Below are 26,238 nucleotides of genomic sequence, written 5' to 3'. Positions count from 1 at the left end.
ATTCAGCTTCATGCACAGTAAAAAAATCTTTGTTGTTTTAACTTAAATACGTAAGTAACCTGGCTGCCCTAAATCTTTGAGTTCAACCCCAGAAGTTCAGCTTTTATAACAAGAGACAAAAGAAGAAAAATCTGTGTTACTTTCAGTTAAATGACTATATACATTCAATAAAATCTTAATTTTAAGGCAGCCAGTTTAACCTACTTTAAAACATTGCAGCATTTTTTACTGTATACCAAAATAATCAAATTAAATCTAATCATTGTGTAATCTGATATTTTGTGATGCATTGAATCATTTTGTCATCAAGTATTATGATTAATCACTGCGAGAGATTTATCATATTGTATAGGAAAGCTTATAATGTCACTCTGCAGTACAGAGCTACTGTTTATTCTTTAGCTGTGCAACACATTAGTTTCACAGTGAAGAATATCAGCCTCTGCTCTCCTCTCTCACCAGATCCTGCCATGAAGATGGTAAAACTCTTTGCCCTCAGAGGTAGCCAGCCCCCTGAGCGAGGAGGAAAAACAAAACACACACACAGACAGACAGACAGACACACAAACATTACGAACATATGAATGCACACAAGTGTCCCTCAGAGTTAGCCATAACCCTGAGTACAGGGTAGAAAAATATCCTACACACATACACACAGGTCACTGTGTACCATAAATATAGTAAAAAAAACCCACACAGACCTCAGAGGCAGCCTCCCCTGCTGTCTGACACGTCACTCCTGAAGCCCCACCCAATCACACTTATACTCTCATAACCCAAATACAGACATTCCACTCAGCACAGTGGCACTAGCTGCTGTCTAATTCTGCCCATGAGAGAGCAGAAATGTTTCTATCAAGGAAGCTCATTATTCACTATTGTGATAAATTATGTCAGAGAACACTTTTCCCAGCATATTGTGTAGATCATAAGTACTCAAAACACTTAAAACACTGACCTGCTTACATAAATGGCATGATTAATCCTCTTGACTGGATTTAGTGCAGTACAGTGTGTAAAACAATCATTATTTTTTCTATTCAAACCTCAGAAAAAAACAAATATCATGATATGTATTGTGTATCATAAAAATATCCTTAACCAGTGTGATATACAGTATTTTCGCAATATTGCTCATCCCCCTCTTATCAGTTTGGACAACACTGGTGTCCTAAAATATTTAGCTAGTGAAAACATGGCAGACAGAAAATAACTTGATGTTAAAGCCAGTCATCTAAACATGATTTAGTGAAAATCACAACTGAAAGTCCAAAGAACACAGTGCACTATTCATAAGGATGTATTAACATACGTTAATAACTGGGTATGCAAAAATAAATGAATACATATTGTTGGAATAATAATAAGAAGATGAAAGATCTCAAACGTCCATGAGATTTTTCTCAGCATAGAAAAGGAATCTTCACAATATTCCTTTTCTTCTAAGCGTGTATAAACACTGTTTTCTGTGACATGGTGTAATTGACTCCTTACCCATTCTTCACTGCATCAACTCTTCCACTTCCATTTCCTGCAAAGAGAGGCAGAGGACATTTTAAACACATACACCAAACATCTGAGCTCTACTGCAGATACATACGACTGGCTTTAGGGCTCATTTGAGAGGCAAATCCCCTTCCTTACAGCAGCTATAAGCGCACAATTCTCTGAGGCTGTTACGTCTGATAAGCTGCAATACCTTAGAGGACAGTGAAGCATCCATCCACACAAACACACACATACACTTTTCACTTCTTCCACCATTATACATCTGCAATTTGGTTAGGAGTGATGTTTATCAGAAAAGGTACTTTTCAGCAGAACAGACTTACCTGCCATAGTCGAGTCCTACCATAGCCCAAGTGATTTTGAAGGCTTCCTAGGCTCAGCCTTAATAATTAACTGGAATTTGATAAGTGGCTGCAGGTTCCCGTCTAAGAGGAAGTGCAACTCCCACTCGACTTAAACTCAGAGCACAGTGCAATACCGAACACAGCTTTACAGCACAAAGACAATGATGACACTATTATCTAACAAACAAAACACCTCTCTTAAACATAACCAACAACAGCAATAGCAACAACAATAATCAAGTTCAATAACAAACACTGCTTTATAGCACAAAAACAATGATGACACTTATCTAACATATAAAGCACTTGTCTTACAACAACAACAACAACAATAATAACAGCACAGTACCACTGTTTTACAGCACAAAAACACAATTATCTAACAAATCGTCACTGTCCAAAAAATCTCCATTTTTCTACATCATTTAAACAAAGCAGCATTGGGTGAAAATGTAATGAAGAACGGACTAATCAAATGTCCCAAATAATATCTTGACATTAACTTACATTAAAAGTAAAAAATATTTTATTTACCATTTCGAAGATTCTTTTTGACAGCAACGCCATAAAACACCTCCTTTAAACCCACAATAACATCAATAATAAGCTAAAGCACAATGAAACAAGGGAAGGAAAAAAACTATCAGACTGATGTTTCTTTTCAGAATGTAGTCTGAGATCATTTTAAAAGATTAATTTTTAATAATTGTACCTACTGTAGTTTGTTGAGCGGGCATGCACATTACCAGCGCAGAAATTCAGCGTCCTTTCCCAGAGTATGCAGATGGCAACAGAATAATCAGAAAACTGGCAGGCTGTTCAGATCTCCCAGTTAGATGAACTAATGAGATGTGTCATGTGAACTGAAGGCCCAGCACCAGCCTTTGTGTGCTCCTTTTTACTAAGGGTTGCTTTCTAGGTCTCTGCAAACTGCAGCAGTGGAGGCCAGACAGAAAGCTGAACTGCCTTCTTACTCTAGCTTTATACTGCATACTGGATCCAGTGAAAAATGCAGCCTGCAGATGTAACAGGCTAAAGGGATGGGAAACAATAGCAAACACAAAACACAGTTATCATCTCAAAGGACTGTGGTATTACACGACAGTCCCAGTCACACAGGACAACGGCACTTGCATAGCAATAATCACGTTAACTCCAAGTTAATTTTGAAAAACAAGGAGAAAAAAAAGGGGGAAAAAAAGCCACAGTAAAATAACAATAACCAAACAAACAGATCCCAATTAGCTTTACTGACAGGTTCCAAAGCCAGCTTGGCCCTTACAGACCATTAATCATTTAGTCAAATAAATAAATAAATACTTAACAAAAAATATCAATAACACAACAAAATTCTGCATTATGGGGTGGGGGGTAATTTTTAATAGAAAATTTGATTTAATAGAAAATTACACATCCTCAACTTAAATGTAATGATATTCAGTATTGAGTGCACCTGCTCTGGTTTCATAGCAGCTTCCATTCTATTCAGGAGACTTGTTTTCAGTTTTCCAACAAATCTGCAGGAAAATTGTTTCACCCCTCTAAAGTTCAGTCTTAGAAGTTGGTTGCATGTTCTGCTTCTTGTGATCTGAGTAATCCCAAACACATTCAGTGATGTTGAGGTCTGGACTCTGGGGTGGTCAGCATTGTTCTGAGAACATCAGCAGTTTAGTTTAGAGGATGGAAAAACGTGTGCATTTTTTCAGATCTGAAACAAGAGGGGAGCTTGATTTTCTCTTCTCTCAAAGATGTAAGCTTTAAATACTCTTATCTTATGGCGACTTTCCCCTTCCTTATGCAAGTGGATCCCCCGATATCTGATCTAGTCAGAAACACCTCCTGAAAAATGAATAACTTCTATTTCATGGCAATTTTGACTGGAAACTAAAGAAAGGTGGTCTCTGACCTTTGCACGGTGCTGTATATATTCTAAACACTTTTAAGTAATGGCTGTCCCAGTCTTATGCCTTCCATTTAAAATGTATTACTAATAACCAGTGTGAAGTTGGGAACACATAACAGCAAGAAATGACCAGAACCATGTCAGAGCATCTTTATATTTTATTCACATATGTTACATTTTGCATTAAATGTCTGTCACCCTTTCTGACTTGAGATCAGAAAGTTTGAATCAGCACCTACAGTAATGTACTGTATTTCTGCCTCTCTGTCAGTCACTCATCTCACACCACACCAAGGACAAGTTGCAGCGTTCAATTCCAATTAACCCATTACTCTCCACAAAACTGTCTATACAATGGATGGGCTGAGAAAGAAAACAAAAGAGAGAAAAACTGAAAAGGAGAAAAACAGCAGCATGCAAGAATTCAGGACAAAAATGAAAGACAGAAAGGAGCAGAGAAGTTAAGTGCCTGAAGCATCTCCCTCAGCATTGAGTGGCTGCAGCATTGATGACACGAGCCAATAAAAGGAAACTGGGGCTTGTAAACTAATGTGATTATTGCCAGTTCTGCTATACAGGTTTCAGAAATGTTGTCTATTTATTTCCATCACATTAAGTCTTCTCACAATTGATGAGTCCAGATATCACTGCAGAGTTTTCTAATACTTCTTTTGGCTTTGAACAGGTGCTTTGTGTGCATATCTTCTCTTTCTCTTACTACCCCAACAGTTCAAACTGCATCAGACCATTTACTACTGCATGGGTAAAAAATAAGATTGCACAAGGCTACATTCTAGGATAATAACATGGATAATATTTTTTTAGTATAAAAAGTGAATGGAAACATTCAAAATATGTCCACTGTTGTGACAAAACTACATGAGATGGGAAACAATAGGCATAATTTTTGTGTTTAGAATGACTGAAACCGTACAGCTACAGGCTTACACACCCCATAAGTCATGCAGTCCTGTGTAATCAACACCTTTTGAACTGATCAATACAAAACCAAAACATGCTTTTTGGTGTGCAACGGTGGCTCTGTCTCAAGAGGTGGGCTTAAAAAGAGGACTGTGGACAAAAGGGCTAGAAGGGACAGGAGTGAAATGAAGCACTGAAAAGTCCCAACTTTAGTCAAAGTCTGGAACCGACAGCATTCAGAATCATCTTTAACAGAATCGCAAGGTTTGGTTCTCTTTCACCTTCTCAGAGTAAACTGACAAATGAGAGAGAGGAGAGAAGGGAACACAAACAGGTTAACATAGTAAACAAACAAATTAGAAGTTACAACCAAGTGCTTTAGAAGGTTTTAAAGACAAGTCCATGTGAATTGAACAGTCTTGCTTTGGAAGGGGCAGCCGAATAGCAGTAAAATAAATGGTAAAACATCTATGCAAACATTTCAACTACATTCTGAAATCCTTCTGAAAGCAATTATATGGAGAACCACGTGAGACCCAATTTAAATCCCTGTACAAGTGGCCACTGACAAAGAATCCTACAAAGTACTGCATCCAAGTACATGTCTGACTTGACAGAGACAAACTTCAGCAAAATACGATATTTTAACTATTTGGACAGAACCATCACAAAAGCATAGCGAGAAATGGTCCTTTATCTTGACCCAAAGGGAACGTTTGATTTTAGTCCAAAATTGAGCAGGTCAATCAGTACAGAGGGGACATCACTGTGGACCAAGTCATACATTTTTGACTAGTGAGGGAAAGACAGAGGTGATTTTTTTCCCTTCTTCTTCTAAAGACCACTTTAAACCTGTGAACATATATTACTTTACTTGAAACCAGTGAAATTTCATTCCTGTGGCCCCTGCTTAAAGAAAGGTATAGCACTACAATGACGTTCTACTATCCTTAAAGACAATCTGAAACGCCTTTATATAAAGTCTTAAAAATATGAACTTGTAAATGCCACAAATCTCCAGCTGCATTACGCTGAAATACCAATTTTGATTGTATTATGGGTGCTATGGAGGTCACCATAACCTGAAGCTGAGGTTTCTGGAAGTTGACCATGTCTGCTGACGTTGGAGCAGTCTTCTCTTATGCCGAAAGCTTATTTGATTAGGGAACGAAAGCTATGTAACATCAATTTGCGATGACTCCCAAAATGTGACATTTCTCATCTTAGCATGGCTGCATGACATTTTGCTGGCAGAATTTCTTTGCTTACTTTTGAGACGTTTTTATATTGCTGAATTTAGAAAGGGAAACTTAATGCTGTTTTCAACCTGTAGCAAATTAAACGGGTGAGTTCAGAAAAGCTTTGTGATTGGCAGAGTTTATGGGAAATATCTGCATCTCTTGCAACTTTATATTTAAAGGAAATCCTCAACAACCCTGCCAACTGCTATGAACACAGCCTTCTGTTCTTTGAGAAAAAAAAAAGTTTTAAATCATACAAATCATCTTTACAATGTTATAATTAACTCTTAACAATGAATAGCAGCATTTATTTAAATATTAAAAAGTTTCTCTTCAACTACAGCAGAAAGAAATTCCTGAGGATGGTTGCAACTAGACCTTAAACCAGAGATAAGTCTCATTTTACCTTGACTACAATCGGCTGATAAATCCATATTTTGTTTAACTTCTAAAACACACGTCATTTCATTCACTTCAAAGCCAGTCCATGGCCCGATTACCGGAAAGCATCCAAAAGATGGACAGTCATTTTTGTTCTACTATTCAGCTTTGATCTCCTTGTGGTAGAATTCTGCTTAAATGACACTTCTATTCCTTACCAGCACGTAAATATCTCTGAGTGTAGAATGAAATGAGATATGCATCAAATCACTTAGTATGACAAACATTGTTACTCACTGCACTAGTCACGGGGTTATGATCATGGTTGATAATCACGGTTGATATGCTCTTCTTTAACCAGTATGGTACCTCCATCCAGTTAGCACTGATAATAAATGTTTCTTCTCGTTTTTGATAATGACTCAGATATCTATTTTGTAAAAAAAGAAATCCTGCAGGCCAGATTTTGGTCAAGATTTCCTGTACTGAGAACGTATTCTTCAGAAACAACAAACATTTGTGGACTTTTTGAGAGGTGCAATTAAGTAACTCATGCTTCAAATAGCACTCACTCAAATGCACTCAAGTTGCTAAACTGTGCTTTCACTGTGAGCTTGTCCCAAACAAAAACTAAATTCCCCATCTTCTCCATTTCCAAATCCACACAGAAACCACTTTAAAACCACACACACACACACACACACACACACACACTCACTCATGCATACAAACACATACACGCACACATGCATACACACACACACACACACACACACACACACACGCATACACGCACACATACTGTTAGTCATTAGGCATGATTGTACAATAAACTTCACATAACCAAGGCTGTAGCAGCAATCCACTCACGGCTTGTTTCTTTTATATTACATGATAGCATTTATCAAAAGGAGATACAGAGGGTGGCACTCATGCCCAGTGTGTTCTGGCTGCTCCAGGTTTGTTTTGGGGGTGTCATGTTAAAGTCCGTTGTAGTGGGGACCCCAGCGTTTGTTAATGTGGTCGAAGGTGTGGGACACCCATTGCTGCTCCAGCACTCGGTACCTCTCCTCACACAAGAACAGAGGTTTGCCCCGACTGCAGACAAACACAAACAACAACTTAAAAACACTGTCACAAAAACAACAATTCAACTTAACATTTTAATGTGAACAACCTCATTAATCAAATGAAGATCAACTTCAAACCCATTTATTGGTGGTTCATTAAGCTACGTGGGCAGCATGGGAGTATGTGGGTGAAGAGCAGTGAATGTGAGTATGGGTACCGTAAATCTCTGTCTTCCTCTCCATGAGCATCCAGATAAACAGACCCCCACAGACAGAAACGATGTCCCCGAATGATGATGATGACGGAGGCGTTTATCAAGAGGAAGATTCCAGTGGCAGCTCCACAATGCTGAGAATGCTATGGAAGCAGAAAAGGAAGACCCTCATCACCATCATCAAGTGGTGGGTGGTATGGCCAAAAATTTATATCACTGTATAATTAAAATTTTGGATACTTTTGGTACACTTCATGGCATATGGTATGGTATATGCATTTATATACACCTTTTTAAATAACTAATATTCAAATGCTTAAGAAAACCTGTTTTTGTAGGTTAACAGTGATTTAATATTCTGGGATGTCTCCACTTTTAGTAAGAACCATATTTCATTTTTAATAAGAATCATATTTATTTCTTATTATTATTACACAAACTAGTAAAAACAGAACTGTAGATAGGTAAACCTATTGTGCATTTACATAAGCACATAGGGGCTTCTCTGGACTATGCAAAAACTATTTTTGTCTCATAGGCACATCCCATTCACTTGTGCTTACACCTATGACATCAGAGGGTGTTTCAATTTGGTTACTCTTGTGGGGCCAAATGTAACCTCATAACCTGCACCGTCTGGGGACAACCATGAAAACTTCTGGGTTATACATGGACTTCTTAGGGTGGGGACAAACTGAGTGTAAAATTTAAACCAATCTAACTGAAGGCGGAGCTCAGAGTAGGGGGCGATGTTGGCTTGTCAACCCGGTCAGATGGAAAACAAGCCTTTTGTTAGCCCATTGATTTAAATCAGCAGTAGCAAGATTGCTTTGCTTGTGATGGTGATTACCCTGGACGTGAAAAAAAACATGGACAACAGGAATCAAGGGGCGGGTTTTAATAGGGATGTACCCTTACACGAAATCCGTCGCAATTCAGCACCAAAAGTTCAACAAGTGGACCTGAGACATTTTTTCTCATTGAGAGATCAAGTCTGGCCCAGTAAGACAAGAATTTGGTAAACGTTACAAGTCATTCATGCTATGAGAAGCACATGGGACCAGGCCCAGAGACTACAGCATAGTCTGATGCAGCCGAATAAGGCAGGTGGTGCAAGAGGAAAAAAGGAAACAGAAGAGTGTGGCAAAAGGGGTGGTGTCTATGCTAGAAACCAGCTGTTCCTTCGCTATTTCCCTCCAATGTCCGCTGCCTTGATAAACATGTGCCACTTCAGACAGCAACTGTCTACACGGCAAGAGACAAGAACTGCTGAAACATCCCTGACTCACCAATTCAGCCAAGTGGGTTAACCTTAGCACGTTTTGCACTGCTTGTATGTTGGGTTTTCTGCACTTATATCATTATGCCAGAAATAAAGTTATGACAAACGTGGTACCTTAATTTTTAATCAGCATACCAGATGAACTGGTATATCGCCCACTACTAACATCACCACTATCATCATCATCATCATCATCATCATTATCATCATCATCATCATTAACAGACGGGCTGTTTGTATTAACCTTCAGATTTCTTTAATTCAACTTTCCCCTGCCAACATGCCAGGGTCATTCTCTAGCTTCAGCTGTATTAATTGTTTGCTTAATTTTAACTTCTTCCAAGACCGATAAGTGCTTGGATCACTTGGTTCTGTTAAAGAGGAATTCAAAATAACACAAAGTAACACACAAGGTTCCATAGTTTGGTGGTCACAGTTAGTAAGGCAATCTGAACAAGCAACAGACCATCCAATGTTTATCCATAAAAGAAATTAAACCTGATGCAGCCCAACGAATGGTGTGTGAGCCCAGGGAGCAGCCTTACTCACCAGTACACACTCGCAGATCCCCTGTTGTTTGCAGCAGAGGCCCTTGAGGCAGACAAAGGCCCCACACACCAGGCACAGTGCAGGGTCCTTGGGTGTTTTATTGCAGACGGAGCAGGATTTCCGATGGTAGTACTGGAAAATGGTGTTGTAGTTGTCAGGGAGCTGCAGCAGGCGAGGAGCAGCCCACTGAGGGTCCTGCACCAACAGAGTCTGCAAAAACAAAAAATAAAATAAAACTCTTTTCTTTAACTAACTGTGTGCATGCTGAATAGCTGTGTTGGGTGTGGTTCGCAAAGCTATACTGCCCACCATGGCCTGCTGTGAGGGAGCACCAGCTAGGCTGATGAGCTCAGAGCACCACTGGGAGAGCAGCTCAAATGGGTTGATGTTCCACTCCAGGCACGTTGCACTGTTCATGGAGCTGCTGGACTCGGCCGAACCGGGCAGCAAACCCACACAGCCAACCAGCAATGAGAACTCCTCCTCTACCTGCAAACACAGACATACAGACTGTGAGCTGGAGAGTCACTAATATGTGCAAATCTAATAAGTGTATATGCTGTTTTGCGGGATTTTGGAATGGCAACTCAGCAGTTAAGATCATCATGATATGATATGTACATCAATACTCTTTTTTTTATGAGGTTTGATACCACATGTGCATCTGTCTAAAAATAATTGTAAAATCGAACTGACATAAACTGGAATGTCTTCCACTGTTTTATTAAAACAAAATCGATGATATACATAAAAAGATACATAGATGTGTTACACTCGAAACAATTTGCACTTTTGTATTTATTTGTCTTCTAAGAAAATTACTTCTTTGTGTTAATTCCACATTAACCAAGCACTGTGGTCTTGTTCTGGTTTTGCTGGCCATTCTTTTTTAGCTTTGTATCAAAAATGTATTGTATTGTTGTATAAAAACCACACTACATATTATTTTTAGAAATGTATGCATCATTAAACTCCTACAACAGGGGTCATTAAATATACTTGACCATGGGCCAAATTTTTCCAAATCAAATTCTCTTTTGGGCCGGTGAATGTACACCACAGATGGAAATATCACAGCTAGGTTAGTGTAAACTGCGACATAAATATGATATTTTGATCATGATTGTGTGAGAGTACATGTGAAGTATTACCAGGCAGCCAGGCAGGTTGTCCCCATAGAGATGGTGCTGAAGCAAGCAGGAGAGGCGCAGGAAGGGCAGACAGAATTGCTGCAGTGTAAACTCTATAGACTGTGGAGACCAAACACTCGAGCTCAACTAGACACAGAGAGGGGAAGACAGGGAGACAAAACAAAGTCACACCTCATCAATAATCATTCATGACCTGTTGATAAAGCACGGATAGATACGGTAGTTGGAGGAGAGCTGCATCTCAAAAGCCCAGCTACAGCAGCCATGGTGTTATTCATCAGAGAGAGGGGGTGAATGACAGAATGAGGCGCTGAGCTAAAATAGCCTCAAAACCCAACTGACACACTCGCCCTTGCAAAAACAAGGGCATGGCTGTTCATTTCCCTGTTTCCAAGACCCTCTTGAAAGCTGTTTTTGCCCGATATGTCTTAAAGGAAATAAATAATATTATAATTAATAAAATTAAATAAAGATTTGATAATACCATTTAATTTGAGTAAGCCAAGCCATAATAATTTATAACTAATTTTATTTATTATAAATTATTATGGCTTGGCATTCATACTGAAAATATACATATCCAAAAGTTTGTAGACACCTGCTCATCCAATGTTTCTTCTGAAATCAAGAGTATTAACAAGGAGTTTGCCCCCCTTTGATGTACTAACAGTCTCTGCTATCTTGCAAACTTCACACTAGATATGGAAACATTGCAGGGAGGATCTGATTGTATTCAGCTACAAAAGCATTAGTGAGGTCTGGTGCTGATGTTAGGTGATTAGCTCTTGTTTACAAACGCTACTCCAACTCATCCCAAAGGTATTGGATGGAGCTCCATCACTCCAAAGAACACAGTTAAGGGGAGAATTAAACCCTTGCAACCAATGTTTGGTATTGGGCATGGTGATCTTAGGCTCATGTGGCTACTCCAAAGCATCCAATTCTACTGGTATTGCTCTTCTATGGAGATTATACAATCTGCGTGTGTGTGCTCGCAACTGAACACCTGCTTCAGCGATGCACCTTAAAGAAGCTGAAGCTGAGCTTAAAGGTGTCTGGATACTTCTGGACATACAGTTTATGCTGAAAAACAGCCACAGGGATGTGTAATCACACCTAAACTTGTAACAGCCATAAAGACTAAAGACTGTATTGTATTTGTAATGTAATACCTAAACATGTGAACATGTTAATTTTATTTAAATCAACTCAGGGATTTGTAATCTACTCTGTACAGATGTCCATTAGCACTCTTCAGCTAGGCTGCAAAGAGCAACTGCATTGAAACACTGAGCAACATAACTTCTAATGAAATAAATACAGTATCGTATGAGTTAAGCGTATGAGTGTATGAGCATGAGTGTATGAGTATTGTATGCATATTGTATGCATCTTTCTTTATAAGTGTGCAGGACTACATGTTGTGGGACTGAGACTGTTAGGTATCAGTGCACTCTTACCATAGACTCCTCAGGCCTGCTCTCATACACACCCCTAGCCTTAGTGAGCTCACTGATAACATGGCTCAGGAGTGTCTCCCATGTTTTTTCAGAGTTTGGCATGTTCTGTGTATAAAAGGACAATAAAGGTTAATGTGACACACACACAGTCAGTAAATCAATGGACATATTAATGAATGCAAATGCACCATTAAGTAAACTGAATGAAATATTGAATGTATTGAGGGGGGGGTGGGGATACCTAAAACTGTACAGCCTAACACCTTCATGGATGGACAAACAGAAATCAATATAAAGAACACCTGTGGTACTGCACGATTTTTGAAGTGTTGATAATTAGTAATGCATTGAAACGGGTACAAAGAAGTAAAGCACTCTCTTCAGAGCTTGTGTGTGTTGATAAGTGCAGTGACATTATTGAAAAGGGGCAGATAAAGCCCCCTGGCTTAGAGTAATATTTTACAAGAGCTGAAACACTGTGCGTTTATCATGCTGAATACATGAGAATTTAAAACAGAACACGCTTATCACTCCTACTGCTTGCTTGCTGTCTGATTTATTAGCCATGAGGTTTATGCCTTTCTCATGCATTTTCATGCCTTTCTTATGCATTTTTCTGTGTGCGTGTGTGTGTGCACGAGTGTTTACTGTGTTCACTGTGGCCACACAATGCTATGGCCTCAAATACAAGTTAACTGAAAATGCATCCACAATGGGGAATTCAGTAACAAGCTTCATTTTCAGTGCAGCGTGAGAGAGACATAAGAATGACTCTGGGGAGAGAAAAGGCAGCTTCTCCCTTAATGACAAAATGGAAGGCAGAGGAAACACGTATCTGAATAATGGGGAATTAAGCCAGTCTGAAGGACAATGAGAAACTCCACACATTTGTGTTTGTCCATTTATATTCCATGCCTCCCCTTTCTTCAATTGCGATTTAATAGAGTGGAGAGCTAACATACCAATCCTCACCGATAATGATGCGCTTCCATAATGATGATCAACATGCTGCATTTAGAGCTTAAACCGTTTAAAAACAAATGTTGTGAGGCTCTCATTCACTCACTCTGGTACCCATACACTATATGTGCAAAGTTGTTTTCAAATACTGGAGTAATGTTACATATTAAAATATAATTAATATAATAATAATAATAATAAGCTTTTGTGCCCTTAACAGGAACTCCTGAGCTTGAAGTTAGTGTAATCTACCTTATTTGGTCTCATGTTTCCTCTTTCTGTATGAACCAACTTGCATGCAGTAACAGAAAATATTCTCCCTTTAAATTTAGATTTAGACTAGCAGATAAGGAATTTAACAAGAATGTTTAGCCAATAAAATTACAACAAAAATTGCTAGCATGTCTGAAATGATTAACCTACTTGATACAACCCCCCTGTGTACCAACAAATGATTGGCTGTACCTTCTTGGCCGCCACAGTGTTGCTCCATGCTAATCTCTCCTCAGGGCTGAATTTGACTGATAGGGCTGCCAGGGCCTGAGTGTACTGTAGAGTGTAGAGCACCTTGACTATACATGTAAAATGTTCTGTAACAAAAAAACACAACACACAAACATTACTTGTCAAAATGAAGAGATGCGCACTGAATGGCCAAAATCTAAAGGAAAAAATATGGTTACCATATATATGTTACAGATTACACTACATATATTTCATTCTGTGATACCGGACATCTTGGAACAATAAACATAGCTTAGTTTTTAGAGACTCTGAAATTTCAATAAGTGTGTTATTTTTTCCACCCATGTAACAGTTGATCTCGCTGTACTAATAACCTTAATGTTTCAAACTAGCCGACAGCTTTTAGGTGAAAATAAATAAATGAAATAAAAAAAAAATAATAATAAAATAAAAAATAAAAAAATTAAAAAAAAAAATAAAAAAAAAATATATATATATATAATAATAATAATAATAATAATAATAATAATAATAATATATATATATATATATATATATCACACCTCAGTGTAGAGTGTAATGTTGTCATGGACACTATAAAATAGCACCACTGCATTGTGATAAGACAAGTTGTAATCTGAGCAGATTTTTTGTGTGACACAGTCCCTCCTCTAAGCAAGTAGATACCAGAGATAGGTAAACATTCACAGCACTCACAGCCATGGTACAGTAAAGAGAGAGGTGGTCCTGAACTCTTCCCCCTCATTATGGTGAAAACTCATGGCCCACTTGGCTTAGAGCAGGAAAGCTATGTGTATATGAAGTAAAAGGTGCATCAACATAGTAAACATGCGTTTTACAAGAAAGTGGTTTTATTTAACAAGCAGCTTGGGAGACTGTGAAGAGGCTAATCCAGTAACAGACATATTAACGGCAAAACTGGAACATACAAATGAAATATGTTGCCTGAATGTCTGTAATGTAGCTTAAAATGTCCATGTGAAGGCTGAAGCTGTGTAGCATCAACTCTTCTAATGTAACACTAAAAAGTTATTAGGACGCTAGTAAAAATAAGCATTAACGTAGCAATGGATAAAGGAGCTTCTAGATGTCTCAAGGAGTCAGGTGGGAGCTCAATCAAACTCCATTAATGTGCCATTCTCCAGAGGCTCACACTGACAGCTCACACACCAATATATATGTGTGTGTGTGTGTGTGTGTGTGTGTGTGTGTGTGTGTGTGTACACATGGTCATGTCTTGACCTATTAGTTCAACCCTATAGCATTACTAAAAGACTTCATTCACACCTATCTCTCATTGTGATGTGTTAAAATCAATTCTCCATCACCCAATGAGAGCTGTAATGATGTTTATGCTGGTGTTGATCAATGCTGGATTGACACGAATCTAGAGTGACTTTGAACGCATTGTGTACTGTTCCCCTGAGCACAGTCTGAAGGACAGACAGCAGAGGGAGGAGTATCCAGCTTCACACAGGAGCTTTTAAAAAGCTGCTCAATTGCCTTTTGCTGCAGCAGAGGCCAGCGCACTTACTTCCTCTCATAAACGTCTCTGCTGTTTTCTGCGTTGGTCATTTTCATTTGAGTGGTAATTGAAGCTTGTTGGAAGGCTGTGTAAAATGAGGAAAAGGCAGGTGTGCCAGAGTGCTTTTAGATTGAACGCAACTTCACAGTTAGATGAGCAAGAAAGCACTTAGGAGGAAAATATGACAGGTTTTCTTCAAAAGCTCCTCTGAAAACCTGACCCTGTTCATACACAGGAAAAAAAAAAAATTAAAAGCATGTCTCCATGCAAGAAAACAAAGACATGCATTTTACCGCTCAGCTCCACTGGTAGCCCTTTGGTCAATTCAATGTCACATTAATTGCTTTCAGATGTTTATTGTGACTTTTACTTTGCATGTTATAGGGCAAGGGTGCCCTTTCTCAACTGTAAATGGCCAGTGTGGCTGCAGGTTTTCATTTCACCCAAGCTGGTGTACACCTAATTCCGCTTGTTTCTTTACTTGGTGCCAGTCTTCAAACAACTAATCAGGCGTGCTCCCACTTGGCTGGAATGAAAACCTGCAACCACATCAGCCATTTGTGGACAAGACTGGACATCTCGGCTCTGATAGTGTATTCTCATGCTATGATCCCAACATAAGTTATGTTGTACTACAAATATATATGTTACAGATCTAACTACATAAACAGGCAGATCCCAAACTAACTCCAAAATGTCAGCTAAAGACGAAAAAGAAAGAAAACAGAACAGTGAGAAAGGAAGGAAAATGCCATGTGATGCTCCCTTTTTCTGTGCTACTCCCCACATGAGTTCCACAAGGCCTATATAATTTTATAAGGTTTATATGACATCCCCTCTATATCAGCACCCATCCCCCTCCTGATTGCTGCAATTTGGGCCATACCCTTAAGCTTTTAGAACACACAAACACACACACACACACACACACACACACACACACACACACACACACACACAGAGAGAGAGAGAGAGAGAGAGAGAGAGAGAGAGAGAGAGAGAGAGAGAGAGAGAGAGAGAGAGAGAGAGAGAGAGAGACCTTTTTTTGAGGTCTGTACACATGCACACACACACGCACACATAGACACACAGACAGATAAAGGGACGGAGGGTAGCAGATAAGGGAGCAGGGCTGTGTGCTGTACTGCAGCCCTTTGGGCCAGGGTTAAAGCTGATACAAGCTCATCACACACAGGCCACACAGCATTAACCAGTGTTCCTGAGAAAACTGTTCACGTTCCTGAGAGAGCTGAACCCAAGACCTATTTCAAAACATATTTCAGTTCAAACATGGTCTGTCTGAACCTCTGTTTTTGTATTCTAAGCAGGTGTTACAAGTAGGGCCAAACCAGAAAATTCTAATAATCAACAATGTCAGCGGATATTCTATATATTGTCAAATGGTAAATAGACCACATCACTCCTCCAGTGCTTTTTGAGTGATGTGATTGTCAGCTGTCAGGTGTCAATTACTTCCTCTGAAACAGCAGAAACTCACAACATAAAAATATAAACAGGTCATGAATAACATTATTATTTAAGAAAAAAAAACAAAAAACAAAAAAAAAAACACACTTGTTCCAAAAGGTTTTATGTGGTATAATACAACCACATTTCACAAATATCTTTTCAGAAACTACCACACAATACTGCCATGTGTGGAGCAGTGCTGTTATTCAGAACACAATTCACACGCTATGAATGAGTGAGTGACAGTTCATTTTAGGCTGCGAGGTCCACAATGACTTGCATTTTTGCAATAATGATAAATTGTTTTAGCAAGTTATTAGCCTCCCTTAGTGCCCGATATGTTGTTCAAAATAGTATAACGTGCATGCATGAGGGTTATTATGTATTACATAAACAACCATTGCTTTATAAGTGGGATTTCCATCGATTGCACTGAACCTCTGTAGGCTAAGCAATACACCGGTCAGACGGTCAGAGTCAGGTAAAGGAGCTAGTACCTTTGCGTAGGGGCTGAGGCATAGTGAGCACAAAGATGATGAGTAAGGAGGGGACATCTCGAAACAGCATGGGCACCTCGGGACGCTCCTCATGCCCGTACCTACACAGAACATACACATAAGCGTTTGGTGAAATCATTATGAATAGTATTCCAAGCATTTAAGCAAATGCATAAAACAAACAGATTTATAACATTTATTAAACAAACAAAATGGGCAGCCTCGTCTCGTGCCTACTGTCGCCTTCCTTGTACAATTTAGCAATAGAGCCATTAGCTGAGGCAATAAGAACAGATCTTAACATACATGGTTTGAATACATCTAAAAAAGAACACAAAATCACATTATATGCTGATGATATTTTGATTTTTCTCTCTAAACCACACACATCAATCCCTAGCCTCATTAGTATTATTTCCAAATTTGGTCTCTTTCCAGGTTATAAAATAAATTCAACTAAGTCCATAGCTATGCCCATGGGTAGCTTAAAACAAATACCACAAAATCCATCACCTTTTCCTTTTCAGTGGTCAGAGACAGGCTTTACATACTTGGGAATATTCATAACCCCTAAATTTAATCAGATGTTCAAAACAAACTTCACTCCATTGCTGGATCGTATCAAACTAGATTTGGAGAGATGGCATGCTCTCCCTATCTCTTGGATAGGCCGTATAGCATTGATAAAAATGAATGTCCTCCCAAGACTGCTTTACCCTATACGGATTATTCCAGTCCTTTTCCCAAGCAAGTCTCTTAAAACTCTAGATAAGTGGTTCAGTTCCTTTATATGGACTAAGAAGAGGCCACGACTGAACATGGCAGTTTTACGTCTTCCGGACATGAGAGGGGGTTTTCACTTCCTGGATATTAAAAAATATCAGCTATGTGCTCACTTACGTTTTATATCTGATTGGATACATGAAGACAACTCTTCCTTGTGGTTTGATATCGAAAATTCACAAACAAAATATCCCTTACGAAACTTGCTATTTTTTAGAAACTTTAAGTCAGTAAGAAGCTCCTGTGAGAATCCCATTGTAATTAACACTGTTAAAGCATGGAGAGTTATCATGCATCTGGAAGGTAGATCCAAGCTGACTTCTATTTATACTCCTATATGTGATAATCCTGACTTTCTCCCGGGTGTTACAGATTCTCATTTACGTTTTTGGACATCGAGGGGTCTTTCTCGCCTGAGGGATTTATTTGAAGGGTCCACACTGATGTCGTTCAGTCAGATATCTGATAAATATGCCATTCACAAACATGACATCTTTCGCTTTTTTCAGATAAGGGACTTTGTAAGAAAGGACACAACGCTTCACCTAGATATGCAACCCTCTCAGATAGAGAGACAGCTTTTTCTGCCCAAACAGAATAGATCTACTAGCTTCTTTTATAATATATTAAGAGAATATCTCAATGCTAACACTCATTATTGGAGGAAGGTTTGGGAAACTGAACTTGATATAGAGATAGAGGAGGATGTGTGGAACAAGGTTTGGAAGAATGCAAACTATCAGTATATGTAATAAAGCAAAAGCTATCCAGTTTAAAATCTTACACAGAGCGCATATATCTCCAAGTCACTGTAGTAAATTTAAAGAGGGTTTTTCTCCTATGTGTCCTAAATGTAAAGTGGAGCTAGGTTGCCTCACCCATTGTCTGTGGACTTTTGGGGGGAGATCTCACAGGAACTGTGCAAGATTTTCAGAACCGATGTAAGGATGGACCCATTGTGTTTATTGCTTGGGTTGCCAAATAATTATATTTCTGACAAGTTTAAGAAAAAACTCTGTAATGTTTTAACATTCTGTGCAAGGAAATGTATTTTGTTACAATGGATAACAGATAAAATACCCTCCATAGCAAGCTGGCACAGAGTTGTTTTGGAACATGTATCTCTAGATTACTTGACACACCTGTTACATTCAAAAACAAATGTCTTCTGCAATATTTGGGAACCTTTTCTGCTGTATATTGGGTCAGATCTCTCAAGCATTCTGGTGAGAGCACTTGTATAGTTTACTGTGGCATTTTGATATGTTGGTCAGCATAAATATTTGTGTATGTAAGCTGGGGTTGTGTTTTTTTTTTGTTGTGTTTTTTTAATTAATTAATTTATTTATTTTTTGTTATGTGTGTATGGTGTATGCTTGTTATGTTGAGAAAAATGTAATAAACATAATTATAAAAAAAAAAAATAATAATAATAATAATAATAATAATAATAACAAAAATCCTGACTGCAAAATTGACCAAACAGAAATCAACTAGGGTCGCAATGATACCAATACCATATTAGTATCTTCACCGATACTGGCACTTAAAAGCTGTATCAGTACCGGCGAAGGGGACACAGATACCAGTGACCGATACCATGAAGTGCGCATGCACCTAAAAGTTCACACATGGCAGTAGATGAAACTTAACATGCTGACGCTGTGTGCTGACAAGCAGCAATGCAAATGCTCATGCCAAAATTTGTAATGCCAGTTTTTCATGGGAATGCTATAGTAGTGACTGATAAACTAGCTGTAATTCTTCCTAAGGTATTGGTTTCTCTGGTATGCCATAAATAAGCCAGTTAACAGTGTACAAACAGTGTCTACAAAAAAACCCCAACTGGAGCCCCTTATCTGAATGGCTGAGCCTCCTTTAGTAATCCCTCATCTCCCTCTGTGTAGCCAGTTACAGTCATGTACCAGTGAGTTAATGTTGGTCCAGGTTGCTATTAATGGCATGAACGTTAGAGAGACACATGGAAGGAACCACCGGTCTCTTGGGGTAACGATAGCCTTTAGGTGTGGTTTAGCATTTAGCATAGCAGCCTGCTATCTGGGCTATTGTGTCCACTAGACCTGGCTGCTGTGCATCTCCTTCGTACAGCTGCTTCATGCAGCAGGGGTAAAAAAAAAAAATAAAATAATAATAATAATTTTCTTAAGCACCTTAAACGGTTTATATAATATGTTATGAGACACAGCTTTTACCAAAATAAAACATTTAAAAAGTGAAACTGCACAAATATTAACATTTACAAGCTAGTTTGGTTAGATAGAGTTAGTATCGGTACCGGCTGATCCGTACACATATTGGTATCGGAAAGGAAACAATGGTATCGGTGCATCCCCAAAAATCAATTGCTAAACCATACATAAGGAGGCAAACATAGAATATATATATATATATATATATATATATATATATATATATATATATATATATATATATATATATATATATATATATGTGTGTGTGTGTGTGTGTGTGTGTGTTGTTCTATATGACACTAGAAAAGGTTCTATTATTACAGCCTTGACATAGTAACAACAGAAGAACTCTACATAAAATCACATTCAACACATTCTCCATCAATCTGAAGAACGCTTTCATGATACAAAGAACTCTTTAATCATGCAAATGGTTCTTTGAGTGTTCATGGTTCTATATAGAACCATCTTTTTTACTGAAGAACTCTTGAAGAACTATCATTTTTAACTGTGTAAAGCAAGACAGATAAAAAAAACACACAAACCACTTCCACTACAGACCTTCAGTTTCAGTTCTGCACATCTCTCTGTATAGTTGTATTCTAAGTCCCAACCACTTTCTCTCTCTAGGCTATCTACATTTTCAACATAGAGTTTTAATTCATAAACTAAGTATAACACTTCAGACAGTATTCAAACTGCAAGATAACCCAAGCATATCAAAAACAAACATTTCCAAATTATTACATTATTCCATTTAACAGCAATATTTTTCCAGAAAAGGATAACACATGCAGTAAGCAGTGCAAGGAAGATTACCCCTTTTTACAGTAGCTATTTAAATAGTACAGTGGCCTGGGGGATCAAATGACAGTGCTCTCCTTTAAAAACCCTAACAAGGTATTTTTAACACTAAATGACTCCCCTCTGAATACTGCCTCGCTAAGAGACCTCTCACAGGTGCAAAAGCTGTCCTACTGCGCTAATCAGAGAGAGGAAGAGTGGGGGAGAGACGAACAGGGAGGAAAAGAGACAAGAGGAGAGAGGGAGGCCAACTGACATGCTGAGCATCAGAGAGAGAGGTGAATATGGAAGCATTTATCCTATCCGAGATCATTAAGTGTCTTATAAGTGGGAGCATGGCCTGAGCCACTTCCAGATCAACTTATTAACTCCTGCTGCATGAAAAGCAGCACGCAGACTACATTCAGAAAGTATGGCTGTGCTGTGGCATGAAATGCAGTGTACGCGATAGTGGACACAGAAAAGCAGGATATCAAGAAACCAAAGCACACATGCAAACAGGGCCCTTTTATTCAGAGACTAGAGGCAAAGGTCTTCTCTTTCTGAGCAGCACAGCACCCCGTAATTTGCCAGATGCAGCAATTATTGGTATCTATGGCAACCCCATATGGGCCTTTCATTTCTGTCGCTCCGTTTCTGGAAGAGAGATTGCTAGAGCCCAGAGGAGATGGCACCATTTAGAGTGAGGTGAAAGAAGCAGTCTGAATTAGTGTGTGCATGTGTGTGTGTGTGTGTGTGTATACTCACTCTGACTCTCTGTTCTGGGTGAGCTGTGTGAGACGGGTCCAGGGGTTATAAGCAGAATCGATGCTGTACAGACGCATGTGCATGGCCAACACATGGAACAACTGATCTGAAACACATAACAAAAGTACACATATTAATAGCATGAACTCACTCAGCAGACAAACAACTGCTCACAAAGACACAAAGCTCTCCAACACACAGACATCCAGCTAGCCACTTTTTAATCACAAATTCAGGACCAGCCTTACGAACATAATTTTATTCCACAAATAAATTGTCACTATCTGCAGATGTGCCAGGGTTTGGAAACTGAGTAAGAGAGTATTCAGGTTGAAGCAGTTTTTAACTCTATGTAGCTAGCAAAAGCTATTCTAAGAGCAGTCTCCTTGAACCCGAGCGTCACATAAATCCAGGTCCAAGCCCCAAATGAGCAAGCCAAGGGTGACTGAGGCAAGAAAAACTAAGAGCAAGAAGAAGAAACCCTGAGAGCAGCCAAGACTCAAAAGTGGAACCCATCCTCCTCTGATTGACACAAGATAGCAAAACAATAACACAACAAAAGCAATACAAATGGGTCATTAGATAAGACTTTCTGCATAGCAGATTTAAGCCACTTAACTAGAGAACAAACAATATGCCTAAACTTTGCAGCCAAGTATTCTATACTCAATATCTCAACTGGTCCTGCTCTAAAGCATCTGATCTGACAATACTGAAAATGTAAAGCTAGAAGAACAGTAGGGAAGCACTGGCAATGAGGACAGTGAGGACAGTGAGTGAGCCAGAATTCATAACCAGTCAGATCAATCACCCCACACAATTCCACAAAAACATTAGATCTACATATCACTGTGGATTTCATGACATCTGGGATGGAGAATGGCCTTTGGGCTACCAAAAAATTAAGCATGGACAGTGGTCTGTGACAGCCCTTCACTAACAGTGCCAAGGCCACACTCTGATTTCCAGATGCCTCAGGCAGCAAGCTTACCGTAGGACATCTTTCACATGGAAAAAGATGGGCACCTTCCACACTGGTCACACAAGATTCATGGAAACAGAAATGGTTTGTCTGGCATGTCTTATGAGAGCCTTAAGCACACTGAAGCTCAATCTATGTCAGCACCTTGTCTGCTGAACAAATGGTTTAAACAAATACTAGAAAGAGCAAATACTAGAAAAATGTTTCCAGAGAAAAGCATAGAACACACCTTCACCCCCAGCCTGGGCTTTCAAGGTAGATGAACAATACACAAAACAATACAACAAACCAAAAAAAAAACAAAACACAAAAACAAAAACAAATGAAGTCATTAGATCACTTCACCTTGCAGTGATGGCTACAGCTTCTGCAACTGAGTAGCACATCCATTAGTCATTACAAAAATCTCAAACAAAAGAAACCTGACATTCAGCCAATAACACCATTTTCCATCATATTTACATTTACGGCATTTGGCAGACACTCTTATCCAGAGAGACTTACAATTTGATCATTTTTACACAGGTAGGTGAACGTAGTGTTAGAAGTCTTGCCCAAGGACTCTTATTGGTAAAGCGTAGGGTGTTTGCCCAGGCGGGGATTGAACCCCAGCCTACAGCGTGGAAGGCAGAGATGTTACCCACTACGCTATACCAACCACATTTCATATTTCTAAATTTAGTTCTCTATTGGACTCATGAAAATGCACTAGAGGACTGGGACTCCCTCTTGGTTTTGTAATATATGATCTACTTATGTTTCCATGTTTCAGAGGTCATGACTCCAAATAGTGCATTACCAGCAACAAAATAACCAGCAGGCAACTAGCAACCTGTTCTCTTTGGACAAAAACGACACGTGTGGAGCAACGCTGCCATCTACAGGCAACAAAGCAGTAGAGATACAGACTGAGTGAACTACCTTACCCCTGCTTCAATGATTTATTTGAAATCTCTAATTTAGTGAGATGAAAAGTGAAAAAAATGGTTTAAACAAACAATGGATTCTATGATTGGGAGCACAACGACTTTTATAGCCAAAAGCCCAAGAGTTCACATCCTAAAGGGAAGATTACGCTCTGTGTTATAGCCCAGTGATGTGCAGCTCTCAGCTCTTAAAGCACTGAAATATGCATCAGGCGTCTCCTGATCACAGCCTCTATGTCACTGCCTGATACATACTCGTTCATCTTTCTGACCCTCATTCGTTAAAATCACTCCATCATCCAGTGGCTGCTGGTTTGTGGGGTGCATGGACAGCTGAAATAGAGATCTCTCCATTCCACTCTCTCTTTCTCTGATATTGATCTGCCTCATCCTCCCACCTGTGCTTACAGAGTTTACTACCAGCCTCTCTTCACTTTAACACCTCCTGCTCACGCCATTCATCAAATACAGATATCTGTATGTGTCACAGAGACAGAGACAGAGAGAGAGAGAGAGAGAGAGAGAGAGAGAGAGAGAGAGAGAGAGAGAGAGAGAGAGGAGAAAAAGAAAGAAAAGAGAGACGTGTGCATGCTAGTAAAGAGAGACAACCAGAATATGAGAGCGGGAGAGAAAAAGAGAGGGCATTGTGTGAAAAAACTGTGTGCAAGAGAGAAAGAGAGAATGAGCATGTGAAGTGATGGAGAGAAAAAGAGAAAGAGAAAACTGAGGGTGAAGTGAGACTGAAAAAGGTGTGAATGTGTAAGAGAAAGAAACAGAAAGAAACAAAGAAATAAAAAAGTGTGTGTAGTGAAAAGGACAAAAAAAAAAAAGAGAAAAAAGGAGAGTGGAGTGAGAGACAGAGAGAGTGTGACGTTAATATTAATGCTATGTTTATATTAAGGGTTCACGTTACTCATGTTAGACCATTAGAGTGAACAGTGAAGTATTAAAACGGGATGAGACTCAATACGTTAAGCGCCTTGTTTTGATACCTGAAAATTCAAATATCACAGGTTCTGTCCATCACTACCATCACTCTCTCTCTCTAAAGTTACTCCCACTCAGTCAATTTCCTTTCTCTTTCCCTCTGTCTAACTGTTCTCTTCTAGTGGCCCCTCCCTCTTTTCCTCTCCCTTCTCCTTCCCTTAGTGCACGGATCTCTAATGTACTGCGACTGAGTAAATTTGGCCAGTGCTGTGCCTACGTACTTAATGCAGCTCAGAAAATGGCCGTGGTGGTGGAGTGTGAAATCTCTTCAGCTCTATTCAAGAGTGACGGAACTTTTCATGAGAGCCCAGAGACCAGACCTCACACTCACACACATACACTCACCAATTATTACAAAGAGAGAGCGAGAGAGAGCGAGAGAGAGAGCGAGAGCAAGAGAGAGCAAGAGAGAGCGAGCGAGAGCGAGAGAGAGAGCGAGCGAGAGACACTGAAATACCAGAACAATAAAACTTCAATATATTTCATTTACATGACATCTACAACGTTTCTGATAAATCTGTGCATAATTTCCCAAAACGTAACTGTGTTGAATTTATAAAGAGGGATGTGGACGTCTCTCATCTCTCTGTGATTTCAGGATACTTCCATTCTACTGTGTGGAGACTGTATTTTAGCTCTCACTGCAAGTTGTTTACAACACAAACTGGTGCTGTATTATAGCAGCCAAGATGATTAAAATAATACAAGTGTGAATTCTGTGACTTATACACAACTCAGTAATCAAAAAACAGTTACATTTACAAAAACATCAGGGTACAAATCGAGAAATATCTACGTACCTACCGCCAAAATTCGCAAATGACACTGCTATGGGAGCACAAGAAGACTGAAAGCATGTTCTAGTTGAACCTGTTTAATTACATAAAACATCCATGCTACAATTTTACCCAGTTACAAAGAGTTACTTTGTGCCCCACTCTCCCCCACCTCTCCTTAGTTCATTACACAGCTCATCAATACACTTCTTAAAAGTGTTGCAGCTACACGGACCAATGCTTCCAATCATTACATACACTCGATTGACCCAAAAGCTAACAGAAGAGAAAACATCTTCCCCAGCAAAGAAATTTCATTTCTACCTAAAGCAACATCTAATCGAGCTATGTAACAGGAACTTACTGTCTTCCAACAAGTATGAGTGTTAAATGTGTAAAAGACCGCCATATTTAACGTGCTGTGTTTTATTAGGGCTGAATGATTAATAGCTTTTACATTGAAATTGCAATCTGAAAGAGCAGCAATCAAAAAGCAAGAGCTACAGTTGTATTATATGACATTATTCATTGGTGTCATTGGTGGCAAAAAAAAAATCAAAGGCTGGAACCTAAATCATAGAACAATCAGAATTAAATTTGACCCTAATTGCTCCTATGTATTGTCTTGAGAGGGGTGCAACTGGTTATGGGTTTTAGACTTACTGAGGCAAGAGCGTTTCGCTGCAGCACTGGCTCCCCCGCTGCACAGATTCCCACCACGATGAACCAACTCCAATTCCAAATTCGTCCTGACAAAGAGCAAACGAAAAAGAGAAAATAAGAGAGAGAGAGAGAGAGAGAGGGAGAGAGAGAGATTGCATTTGTCAGCATTTAGGCAACAAGAACTTAATCACAGTCTACTCTGCATTAGTTTATATTAAATACATATAAGTCAATACAAAAAGCACATAAATGCTCAGCTATCTACATGTATTTAATATTCCAAACAGAATTATACATAGTTTAATAATTCATGATATCACATCTGATATCCGCCCCTCCAGCCTACATCCTATCCTAAACAACATATTGTGCTTTATGCCCACTGATGTA

The 26,238-nt window shown here is 39.1% G+C and overlaps 2 protein-coding genes across 6 annotated transcripts in view; both read right to left on the bottom strand.

Annotated features, from left to right (window-relative positions):
• myo3b (myosin IIIB) overlaps positions 1-2,098 on the bottom strand; it is a 115,982-nt gene extending 113,884 nt beyond the window's left edge. The window contains exons 1-3 of one of the 2 annotated variants that reach the window (XM_036566144.1): positions 1,836-2,098; positions 1,498-1,534; positions 460-513 (exon numbers count right to left, since the gene is read on the bottom strand). In XM_036566144.1, coding sequence (XP_036422037.1) covers positions 460-513; positions 1,498-1,534; positions 1,836-1,842 — 98 coding nt within the window. In that variant the 5' untranslated portion in view covers positions 1,843-2,098. Of the gene's footprint in view, positions 1-459; positions 514-1,497; positions 1,753-1,835 lie in introns of those variants that run through there. The other variant, XM_036566151.1, reaches the window with a different exon arrangement.
• Positions 2,099-3,899: 1,801 nt separating this feature from the next.
• Positions 3,900-26,238, bottom strand: part of ubr3 (ubiquitin protein ligase E3 component n-recognin 3) — a 53,266-nt gene continuing 30,927 nt past the window's right edge. For all 4 annotated transcript variants that reach the window (XM_036566108.1, XM_036566125.1, XM_036566133.1 and 1 more), the window contains 10 exons: positions 25,849-25,934; positions 21,515-21,620; positions 16,968-17,068; positions 13,455-13,579; positions 12,030-12,134; positions 10,570-10,695; positions 9,728-9,907; positions 9,419-9,628; positions 7,591-7,730; positions 3,900-7,400 (listed from right to left, as the gene is read on the bottom strand). In XM_036566108.1, coding sequence (XP_036422001.1) covers positions 7,283-7,400; positions 7,591-7,730; positions 9,419-9,628; positions 9,728-9,907; positions 10,570-10,695; positions 12,030-12,134; positions 13,455-13,579; positions 16,968-17,068; positions 21,515-21,620; positions 25,849-25,934 — 1,297 coding nt within the window. In that variant the 3' untranslated portion in view covers positions 3,900-7,282. The remainder of the gene's footprint in view (positions 7,401-7,590; positions 7,731-9,418; positions 9,629-9,727; positions 9,908-10,569; positions 10,696-12,029; positions 12,135-13,454; positions 13,580-16,967; positions 17,069-21,514; positions 21,621-25,848; positions 25,935-26,238) is intronic.

The sequence above is a fragment of the Colossoma macropomum genome, unplaced genomic scaffold, assembly GCF_904425465.1.
Source record: "Colossoma macropomum unplaced genomic scaffold, Colossoma_macropomum, whole genome shotgun sequence".
Lineage (NCBI taxonomy): Eukaryota > Metazoa > Chordata > Actinopteri > Characiformes > Serrasalmidae > Colossoma > Colossoma macropomum.
This window is presented reverse-complemented; position numbering and strand designations above follow the sequence as displayed.